We start from the raw sequence: 12,014 nt of genomic DNA, 5'->3' as shown, positions 1-12,014 counted from the left end.
GAAAACTAATGGTGGAAATATGTGAAATGCTCTCTGGACCTCCTGAATTAGTTCCCCTGCTCATTGCAAGAGTCATGCTGTTGTTTGTTCAGTACACATGTGTAATTTTCTTTTCAGATCGTATAAATCTTTCACCTTTTACTAAAGATTTCCGTGAGAGGAGTATTTAGGTGCTGTTCAGACAAATAAGACCCAGATTCTGGCCTAGTGTACTTATTTTCTAAATTTTAGACAAGATACAATGAATGATAGCAACAAACAAGATGGGGAGTTTGGGAAGGAAGGACAATGATTACAAAAATGTCATACTGTTTGTGTGCACATCTTGAAGATTGTTATAATAAATAAATACATTTATATTATAAATGGAAAAAAATAATAAATACCTATTGTATGTATATGTTTCTTGATCCTGTCTTCACCAAGCACTGCTCCCCCTCCGCCCCCCCCAGCTGAATTCCCTCTGATCACTCCTGCACTGCTTCTGAATTCTTTCAAGGGTGCCTCCACAGTGGCCAGACAGAACGAGAAAGAAGTGCGGTGCGGTTGGAACTTGGACCAGTTCCTGGAAAACAGCACTGACTACACTTGGCGTGAAATAGATATCCGCATCCCCAATTATAGAACTTGGGTCACCAGCTGCATATGGGGAAGAAGGCTATTATGCTCCCTCCCGTCAAAAATTATGTGCACTTAATGTGTAGTAATGTGGGGTGTGTGGTGGTATGTGGCACTGAGTAAGTGGGGGGTGGTGGTGAAGAGGGATTAAGTAGATATGAAATGTCAAGTCATCCATGCTACATCGGTTTCTGTTTTTACACTTAACATATAAAACCAAAGTTCATTCCTTTTCAGTTATTTATACGTAGCATTTTATGGTGCTGTGACTCTTGTCTCTTTTCTGCAGATTCAGTTACCTCTGTTGACATCTGAAGTACCACCAGTGTACAACTCAGGTCTGGTCTTCGAGAACAATGTTGGCCTTCCCATTATATCCCAGCTGGCATGGACTTCTCCAGTAGTCCAAAATAGTGGAGCTCCATCTACATCTAGCACACACTGTGGTGATAGGCAGCCTCCCACAGTCAGTGTGACTCTGCCATTAACATCAGCTGGCTCAGTACTGTCTTCAGCAAAGTCTTCTCTGTGTACAAATTCTGTTAATGTGACTTCAAACAAATTAGAAATGCCTGCAACATCTACATCAACTGCAACACCAGATACTTCTTTGGAAGACTACAGTAGACCTAATTCTCAGATTGTACGTTCTGCTTCGCCTGAATATGTCCATAGGAAGGGCTCAACAGTCAGTGCAGAGCCTTCTCAACAAAGTGTCTTTGAAATTGCACAGTCGTCTTTGTTTCGGGAAAATGCTGCAAGGACAGCCGAACTGGCTAATTCTGACTTTCCCCGTGTGAAACCAAGTGGAACCCAAGCATGCACATCAGGAAGCATGCCAAAGTTTTACAGACCATTCCTGGATGAGAGACAAGACAGTGGTGACATAGAAACACAACTTCCTGCTGTAACTTGTTATAATCTAGAACCTTCACCACCTTTTCCTCACTCAAGAGATGCTGTAGAGACACATGACAGTGACCCAAGTGGCAGAGCAATTGTCAGAGCTAGTCTTTCTGATAACAGTCTAGATCTTTCAGACTCTTTTCTAGTGGAAAGTGGAGGCAACCTTGATTCCAATCTACTAGCTCCTGTAGCTGATAAGTCAGTGCTTAGAAGTTGTGCAAACTCTGACGATGATGTAGTGATGGAGATCAACGTTATTAACAGCACTGAAGAAACAACTAAACATGAAACTTCTGGGAGTTCAGAACCTTGTATTCAAATGCAAGTCACAGAAGTGATAAATGAAGCTATGAAAAATGTTCAAGTGCCGTCAGTCAGTGATTATAAGGCGAATTTAATGGAAAAGGAAAGATCAACAGAAGAACAGAATAGGTATTCATTGGAGCAGCATATTGTTGATGCTTGTGTACATGAAACTCCATGTGTGGCTGTATCTCTTACTGGTGCTGAAACGTCTGAATCCCACTCAAAGAAAAAGGGTAGTCTTCATATAAATAGCTTGTCAGAGTCGGTAACTGTTGAAGTAGAAAACTGTTCAAAAAACAGTGACTGTATGACAATAAGCATTGTCCCAGAAGACATTGCTTTGCATAAAGATCCAGATGGTAGGTCTCCTGCAAAAGAAGTGGTGAGTCCAAAGAAACAAGTGAATGCAGATAGTAAAACCTGTGTAGAAGAGTTGGATTTGCCTTCTGAAACTGCTATGACCATAGACAGAACTCGGGAAGTAAGCATATCATGTGTGCCAGACTTAGAACTTCCACATAGTGTTTGGCATTCTGAGATCAAAAATGAGATCTGCAAAGATGAGCTGACTTCAATTATAAAGCAAAACAGCCTTATGCCAAATGAGGAAGCAATAAAAGAAAGTACTGATATTGTAGAAAGTGACAGTTGTTCCTTGGCTGACAGAGAATTGGAAACTTTAAATAATATCTTAGACATGGAAACTCAGAAGCCTGAAACTACTTTGGACATTCAAGAAAGAGCTGAACCTAGCAATGATAAAATCATGACGACATCAAACAGAGAAGTAGGAGAAATACATAGCGATCGTGTTTTTGAGGACAAGTTGCAAAATGCTTTAGATCAGGACTACATGCTTTCAGACACTGGAATAATTAACCTAGAACATCAGAACTCGTCTGATGCTCATAAAATTCTGACAATGTGTGCAGCAAAAGAAATGTCCAGTTCTGCGTGTGATATTGGTTCTGCTAAATCCCAAGAAAAGGAGGATGACCATGTCAGTGGGGTTGCCTTATTCCAGAGCAGTGTTACAGAACAAGTTGTCTCTAGAGCCAGTGGAACAAAGATTGTCCAGTGTCTGGATGTGCCTCATTCAGAAGAGGAAGAATCATCAATGGCTTCTCATGTGGCAGTGGATGGGCTTGTAACAAAGATGCTGCAAAACAATCCAGATCCCACAGCACCAGAGAACCTGCCCTTGTGTACAGAGAGTATCTCAAACTATCATGTACATTCTCTTTCTAAACACCATATCCTATCTAAAGATACATACTTGGAAGATGTAACCTATGATTCTTCCTGTAATTGTGTGCCATCTTCCTCTGGATCTTTGCACAGTGAGAGCTCACCTCACCAACCAGCTCCAAAGGAAAAGGAATCATGTAAATCAGGGGCAGTTGTCAAACCTTTGAGCGGAACATTTTGCAGTTTGCAGGCCACAGAAGTAGAAATGACTTCTCCTGAGTATCCTTGTAGGTATGAAGAGACTGGAGCTTTTACATCTGCCAAGAGGCCCATTAGGGAAACAGTGAGCCAGGAAACGAACATCCAGCCATTGTCTCAAAATGAACCTGAAACGTCTGTGAAACAGAATGCATGCAATAAGGCAGATATTTCTCATGCCACTGTGTGTATAGAGTCTGAAGGCTTTCAGTCAGACCATGTATATATGACTACATCGGTATCTACAAAAGGTGTGCCACAGGAGGTTAGTGATGTTGGTATCAATAAAATACATTTGGAAGTAAGTGCTTCTGAAGAGGGTGAAGAGCAAACCGATATGAATGTAAATGCCATCTCTTTAACAATGGATAGTCATGTTAAATACAGAGACAAAGATGAGAGTGAATCAAAGATGGATTCCATGGATACAGAGTTGAGAATATCTTCAGTTACAGATTATGTTGAAATATCGTATGCAGAAGTGGGAACTCAAACTAGGCTAATAAATGAGAGGGCAATAAGCTTACTGGCTACAAAACCCGCAATAAATGGAAACAAAAATAGTGTGTCAAACACTAGTATCTGTGAGGAAGAAGTAAACATGTCTGTGGACACGAATTTGAGTCTTCAACAATTTTCAGAGGCATATGAAAGAACTATACTGGATAACAATGCAAGTAAAAATTCCTGGAGAGAGTTCTCCAAACAGATGGAGTTGGATTCCAAAGCAGAGGAAAAGCTGCCTTCAGAAACACAGTTAGAAACCTTTGACGGAAAAACAGTATTTGTAGCTTCATGTTCTTCTCCAGATAAAGTGACATTTTTGGAAAACACAGAGGAATTGGTAGAAGTGATGAATCCTGAGTCACTGATTGATGTAGGTGAAGAATTTCTTGATCGGTGTCTGCTACAGAAGAGTGACTGCGCTTTGGAGAGAAAGAGGTCTCCAGGAAAAGAAGAGGACGGGTCATATATCTCTGTGTTATCTTCCAATTCTCTTTCAACCACTAACACTGGGTGTATTAAAACAGTTGAAAGCCTTGTCAGTCATACTTTGGATTCCACTCTTAATAATAACAATAAGATGCGTGATACTGATTGCCAGGAACTGAAAACTGCTTGCTCAGTAGTGGATGATACAGTATCAGGGGAGAAGGAGATTGATCAGTCAGCTAATATTGAGAATACATTTTATAAAAAGACAGATGAAGATAGTGTTGAAAGCAAAGAGATAATGAAAATACCTGGAGAGAGACCTGACTCAGGAACAGTCATTAATGGTAGCATATTTGAACAAGAGAAAAATATAGAAAACAAAGGTATAGATAAAGAGATGGAGATTATGGCAGATGTGTGTGTTGGACAAACAAATCTTAATCACAGTAGCGTTACAGAAGCACCTACAAACAGGCTGGAAGGGAATACAGTGTATTACTCTTCAGCATTAGAGGGAGGAACAGCAGATGATCTTTCTCCATTATGCTTATCCAAACAGACTTCTCTAGTAGTGGAAAGAAGCTCGGACTTTAATGATTATTCCTGTTCGCAAAGACAGTCCCCTTACTATGTGAATAAAAGGGACATGGGAAACAATCCAGAACCTGTAAATGATTACATCTTTCCCCAGCAGGTCACCAGGAATGAAGAAGATATGAAGTTGAATAATGAAAATAGAGTTGAGGCAATAAACCATAAATGGAGTGTAAAATCAGTTACACTGGAAAAAGATAAAGTGAAATTTAAGCACACTGATGCACATTTTAGTGAGCTTGATTTGGGAACACTGAATAATTCCCAAGAGGATAATGAGAACTCTTCTGTTAGCTCTGCCCATTTGGAATTACGACAGCCGACTAGTGCATTTCATGACCAGCAGGAGACAGATTCCCATGCCGGGGAGTCCCAGCATTTGGAAAGTAACTTAGACCTGAAATCTGAAGAGGATCCTGTGAAACAATCACTTTATCCAGAAGACTTCGTCATAGACAGTGATTTGAAGAAGCTATGTGAACAAAATATGACTACTGAAATCTTGACACCAACTGGTTTGGAAAGGAGTAATCAAAAAAGTATATGCCAAGAGGACGGTGGAATCAAACTGCAAACTTCTGAAATGGGGACACAACCATGCAGTGTAGACAGAAATGATCTTGCGGTTGGGATGCAGGCTGTTGCATTTGGAAGGCCTGAATCTGCCAAAGAAAATATAGCTGAAAACCTCCTAAAGGAAATTGAAACTGACCCTACAGAGGGGTCTGAGTTATTCAGTGCAGAGGAGCTTAATTTATATATCTCAGATTCTGAAGTTGAAAAGGAAGAAGAAAATAGCAAGAGAACGAAAAATGCAAATGAAATGCAGTATGATAGAAGCAAAATCCTGAAGGAAAAGGACACTGTCTCAAACAATGTTTCTGGCAGCATTATTCTGCAAGCTGACCTGGACTGCAAACCAAATGAAGATCAGGTTGGCAGAGTGATTGAAACAGATGATATCAAATCAGTGATAGGTACAGAAAAGTCAACAGATATGAATTTGGAGGAAAAAAGCTATTCTCTTTGCAATGCAGAATATGATCTAAGTGAAGTTAGAATTGCTGGACCTGAAAATTGTAGCACCGGCATGGTAGTTGGTGAATTCAGTCGCTTAATAAAAAGCCCAACACTGAGAGAAGAAAAAACAGAGAACCAAACAACTGCAGAACATGAGCTTGGGCCCTTACGTTGTCCATATAATTCTATAGAATTTCCCTGTGTACCAGGAAGCCAGAGAGAAATGGAAGCAGTGAAAGGCAATGCAGAGGTTGGTTTGAATAAGGGAGATGCAGGTTGTTCAGATGAACATGTAGGAAATGCTGATTCTAATTCTATCCAAGCTGGAAAAAATCTAGAGGAGAATCCAGAGCCTGAGAATAGCTTACTTGATGGTTGCATTCAAGAACTAGATGTGGGGACATTAGCTGCACCTCTTGGAGCCCTAAAAACTGTTAAAGACTCTCCAGTAAATGAAATGCTGACCAGCCTTTGTGCAGAAAAAGACAAATTTAATCAGAAAACAGAAACAAATGAACTGATATATATGCAGCAAGAAAGCAAAGACTCTGAACCCCTGAAATCCCAAGCAAAGATATGCCATCCCACAGGATGTGCAGACTTTTCTGAAGGCAGAAATGAAGGTTTAACTGTTTCAGAGTCTAACTTTATGAACAGCGTGGAATCTCATAAAGAGGCAAACAAAAATAATTCTTTCAGAACACTAAAAAGACACATTAGTAGAACCGAATATTCTGGAACTTCAGTTTCTGAAGATGAGCAGTGCGCCCAAAAGAGAAACTGCCCTTTGGGATCTCTTTCCATGCAGGAGTCTGTATCTGACCTGCCCAGTCCTAATGTAACCTTGTTTTCCATTCCCACTGATTTGAAGGAGTGTCATGATCGGTTTGTTAGCAGTAGTGTTAGGCGGTTCTTTAAAAAATACCCCATTCTTCAAACCACTCAGCATCTTGATGAAGTGGAGAAGGAAAGTAGTAAAAATATTGCCCAACTGGTGAGAGAATTTTTTAAAAAAACAAATGACTCTGAGAACCCGGTAAATGAAAACATAAAACCTGAAAGGTTTGTGCCATCCATTGAAAGTAAAGTAGAAGACGTCACTGACTGTAAATCTGTAGGTGAAGTAGACAGTGATGACAGTACAAGGAGAGATGAAAGCAGTTTACTTCCATTTTCAAGTATTGACCCTCAAGTAAATGGAAAACAATCAGTTAAATTAATATCTGAGTCCCAGAGTCTCCCCCTTGACAGTCAGTTTGGGTTTACCGAAGTTGCTGCTAGTTCAGCAGATTCGTGGACTGATGGACTAGAAAAAGATGTGGTAAGTAAAATTCCAGAAAGCCCAAGTGCAGATTCCCTGTCTGAAGAGGAACAGTTTCAGTCTAGAGTGTGTTTAGCATTAGATAATCGATATTCTTCTGATAAATCTCCCCTGAAGTCTCCTGATGTAGATTCTGAACAGAGCACCAAAATCAAAGATTTGGACTTCATATTCTCTGACACATCGAATAGCTCTGTTGAAAGTGAGCATCATCTGCTTACCCAAAAACTAAGTAGCAGTAGTTCTAGTGGAACGGGTGATGGGCTTCATGAAGGTATTTGCAGTGACAGTTGCAAAGCAGCTGGTCTTGACACGCAGTCAGGTTTTTCATGTAACTCCTTAGAAGCCTCAGCTGTGTATTGGAGCGATGATGACACAAATATAACTTCAGACCTCATTGCGACATCTAGAGAAAGCAGCCAGTATGTTACAAGTAACTTTCCACAGCAGTTGGAGTCAGAAGACCATGTTGAAAGCATCAAAGACACAAATTACATGCCAGTACTGCACCGGGCTGAGAGAACACTTGATGGTGTCAAAACGCCCAATATAGAAGACTTATCAGTTCCTGCGTTCTGTGTGAATTCAATAACTGGGGCCGTTCCTAGTTCACAGAAGATCATCTTGAAGGTAGAAAGTGATGCAGACCAACATGAAGTCCCTGAATTTGATGGTCACAACAACACACAAAATAGTGAAATCTCCTGTCTTCAAACAAAATCTGCATGCTCTCCCTGCAAAGGTAATAATTTTTTTTTAAAGGAATAAAAAATACATGTCTTAAGGCAGAAAAATGCATTTGAGAAGGCATATGTTGTAGGCTGGGTGTGTGCCTATAAAAACTCCCAGAAATAAATTAATTTGGCTATCACAGCACGTCATATTTATTATGGCACATAGTCCTATTGTATAGAGAAATTATAGTTGTCTGATTTCATATAGATAAACTTCCCTTTTCGTATGAGGAATGTCGCACACACAGTGTTTTGGAACCAAATTTGCCTTATCCTACAAACTTGGAAGTAGCTTACATCTGTTGCTCTGGCTCCTGCATTTCAGTTATTTAATTTAATTATTGGAGATATCCTATCTCCTAGAGCTGGAAGGGACCTTGAAAGGTCATCGAGTCCAGCCCCCTGCCTTCATTAGCAGGACCAAGGACTGATTTTGCCCCAGATCCCTAAGTGACCCCCTCAAGGATTGAACTCACAACCCTGGGTTTAGCAGGCCAATGCTCAAACCACTGAGCTATCCCTCCCCCCATATAAAGTTATAAATTTGATGTGTTTATATTTTTATAGACACGCACTCTTTTAATCTTTCAGCATGGTTTTTCTTGCATTCCTCATGGCTGTGGACAGAGCAGCCTGAGTGGTATGGCTAATGCAGATTGAATTTGCTAAAAAGTATACAAATATTGTAGTTCTCTAGCCTACTAGTGTTCTGGAACACTGGCTTCTGTCTAAGGGTATGTCTACACTGCAGTCATGGGCTTTTGGGCCATCTTGTACAGTCCACACTGACGTGCACGCTGCTCAGCTTCACTGCTCTGGTACCTGAGGTAGCTAAACTAAAGATAACTTAGATATGTCTACCTGAGTTGTGATTAGTCTAGACCTACCCTAACACAGATGTGCCTCAGCAGGCCTATATTTATGCACATAAACACAAGGCCCCCATATTTCTCTATCACAGAATTCATCCCTTAACAATCTCAACTTTCATTAAAAAAAGAACAGTTTATAATTTGCATGATTGTGAAGATTGCCTCAAAAATGTAAACCAGTGCCCTTTCTGAGTCTGTAAAGAGACAAAAACAAATAGTGTTGGTTGATCCATTTTCATCCTTAAATCTGAGGGTAAAAATGATATTCTCAGCTAAGGAAGCCTCTATTAGTAGAGTCTAAACAAATGAAGCTGCTCACTCTAAAATGCAGCTGTTCTCTGTTGATGCAAAACTAACATTGAATCAAGGGGTGAGGGTAGAGGGCACCCAGATGTTTCAAGTTATATCTTTTATTTCTTTGAACAACCAAAAACGTGCCAGGTACTCCACATAAGCAAGTATACAGTCCCTGCCCCAGAGCTTGCAGTCTAAACTTGGATATGACAACAAGTGTGGGTTATGGATAAATGAAATAGCGGAATTTAGGAGAGGAAAGGGAGAGGTGAAGCAAAAAGATCACGTGGTTACACAGTAAAGCAGTGACCCATTGTTGGTTTTAAACCTGCCGTGGCCTTTTGAGAGACAAGTCATGGGGGTGGGGTTTGAGAGAGAGAGGGTGGTGTCCTGGTAAACATTAAGGAGGGCATTCCATGTATGGGGATGGCTTGGAAGAAGGCAGAAAGGAGCAGGATTTGAGTGAGATGAAGGGGATATCTAGGCTGGCATAATTGGTGGAATTCAGGGAACATGGGAGGGAAAGCAAAAGGAGACAAGGTTATAGCTGAGAAGTTTGAATTTGATAGGAATATAAGGAGCCAAAGTGGGGATTGAAATAGTCTAGATTTCTGTGAATACCAAGTTAAATGTTTGGGGTGTGTTTTTTTTTTTCCCCCCTCACCCCCAGATTTAACACCTGCAGCCACAGTGGATTGGAACACTAACTCACCTATACAAGAACAAATCACATCCCATGTAAGACTAGGCGTTAATTCCCAGATGCAGTTAAAAAGAAAGCTTTCTCATGAGGAGCATGATAACAGTGGTAACAGAAGCAGCATTTCCCCTCTATCCAAAATGTGTCCCCCTGGCGTTGCAATTTCTTCAGAGTCTGCTGATGAGGAACCAGCACCAAATCAAAAGGAAATTGGCACTCCTGATGCTTCAGGACCATGGAGCACTTCTCAGACCAGCCTTACTGAACCTGTTACCCAAACGCCATCCAAGTCTGAAGCCAAGCACTCTTTATCACTGAAGAAGCTGAAAAGTTCATATGAATCCATCCCTCCTCCTGCAGTCAAAGTGAGCAGTGCTTCTCAGAAGGCTGTAGATAGTAATGTAAGGAGATCTCTTCAGAGCTCTTATTTCAACAGTCAGTTGGAACTCTTTTCCTTTAAGCTTCCGCCTCCTGAGGCAAGTGATTCTGCTGAGGTGATTAATAGCCACCATGAGAGAACTGCCAAAGAGGAGGACTTTGCTGAAGATAATCAGCATGGAGACCAGCAAAACCAGAAAGGACAAACTAACCTATATGATTACATGGACGGAAGAGTTGCTTCGGAGCCTTGTATTGCAGTGGGATCGAAAGACCCCAGTGACTTACAGACTACTAATGATTTTAGTAGTATGAGCAGTGTGCCAGAACTAGAGGCTATGGATTTGTCTAGGTCAACATTGAACAGTTTAGCTTGTGAACCTGCTGCCTTTCCTGCTTTCAAAGAAGAAAATCTGCAGTGTTCTCTGCAAGTACAAACACTTTCTGACACTTCTGATCATTGCAGCCTGGACTTCAAGGAGTATCCTACAACTCTTGTTCCAGTAATCTCAACTTTGCACGAATGTGGTGCCTCAGAGACTTCAGTAAGCTCTCTGCCAGACCATTCATTTCAACCAATGTCTAAAGCAAATCTTCAGATTCAAGACATGGTCCTCTCGCCATGTAAGTTTAGCCAACTAGCTTCGGAACGTGTTTGCTCTTCAGATGAAGAAGCTTCCCGTCATTCCGAGGATTTAGGTGAAGATTTGGAAGAATTCCTATCCATGTCTACAGAGAGTTCAAGTGCTATTGGCCTCTTATCTGAAACCAAACATTTGGGCAATCTCTCTGATGCTGAAAATTCTGCTCCCAAAGCTAGTTCCAGTAATACAAACCTAATGGAGAGTGAACTTCAGAAAGCCTGGGCTTTATCAGAGGGAGACATTGAGTTTCAGTTGAGTCAGTGTCAAACTGTGCTTGATGAAATTTCCCAGACTCTGTGTGCTGTGGAGGGTATTGATGTAGTGCACATGAAGGAATGGAGGTAAAGCTTTATTTTTGAGTCTGTAACTGTCAAACTAATGAGACTGTGGGGGGGGGGGGGGGAGGGACAGGGTTGTGGTGGTCAAAGCATACTGATAGGCAGGATTCCTGACTCTCTGCATGACTTTAGGCATGTCCCTTTAACCTCTGTGCCTCAGTTTACCCATTTGTAAAGTAGTGTGAGTAACCACTTCACAGGGATGTTTTAGGCTACTATACGTGGCAAATTTGCTGAACAGTCCTCGTTTTTTATTTCCTGTTCTCAAATGATCATAAATGTTGTAAGAAAATTTCTTTTGGGTAGAATCTCTTCATGTTTGGTGTCAGCCCAGTGGTGAATTTCTTAAGGAAGTGTTGAGGAAAAGATATCCAGCCAGTATGGATTGTCAGTATGAAAACATAAATTAATGGGGTCAGAACAGGAAACTACTCAACTATCCAGGAACCTGTTGTCATGCCTCTCCAGCGTGCCCTCATGTGGCCTGTGGGTGTATTACACTTAGTGCCCCTTGAGTCTTTTCAATTACAATTCAAAAACAATTACCCAGACCAGGTTAATTCAACCCTTCTTTGCGCGGTCTACTTTATTCACAGTTGCAGCATATTCCCCTTTACCAGGTCGGGTTTATTAACTTGTTCTACAGCAGTAACTCACCTGTTTAGTCTCTCCAGTTCATGCCCTTCCTGGATCCATATAAAAGTCCTGGTCGGTTTCCTCCACTGTTCAGAAGGCCCCAGCCCTTTCCCCAGACATTGTTTGGACTTCAGACAATCCCTCATGTCTCATTTCTTAATACAGGAGCCTCCTAGCTCTCCTTCTTGGAGCTGGAGTTAGACTTTAGGCCTACCATAGAGTCTCAGGCACCTTTTCCCCACTCAGTCCTTCTCTGCTCAGTCTGGGAGGG

At 41.2% G+C, this 12,014-nt stretch overlaps 1 protein-coding gene and 1 pseudogene across 11 annotated transcripts in view; both read left to right on the top strand.

Annotated features, from left to right (window-relative positions):
* The window catches only part of LOC101942721 (uncharacterized), a 99,264-nt gene that overhangs the window by 11,870 nt on the left and 75,380 nt on the right, over positions 1–12,014 (top strand). For all 11 annotated transcript variants that reach the window (XR_010598039.1, XR_010598040.1, XR_010598041.1 and 8 more), the window contains exons 7-8: positions 908–7,889; positions 9,718–11,110. Coding sequence is in view for 6 of the 11 variants with exons in the window: in XM_065582278.1 (XP_065438350.1) it covers positions 908–7,889; positions 9,718–11,110 (8,375 nt within the window). In the remaining 5 variants the exon portion in view is untranslated. The remainder of the gene's footprint in view (positions 1–907; positions 7,890–9,717; positions 11,111–12,014) is intronic.
* LOC112059131 (U5 spliceosomal RNA) lies at positions 98–224 on the top strand (annotated as a pseudogene).

Source organism: Chrysemys picta, chromosome 2 (assembly GCF_011386835.1).
Source record: "Chrysemys picta bellii isolate R12L10 chromosome 2, ASM1138683v2, whole genome shotgun sequence".
Classification (NCBI taxonomy): domain Eukaryota; kingdom Metazoa; phylum Chordata; order Testudines; family Emydidae; genus Chrysemys; species Chrysemys picta.
The sequence above is the reverse complement of the archived record's forward strand: the minus strand, read 5'-3'. Positions and strand labels throughout refer to the sequence as shown.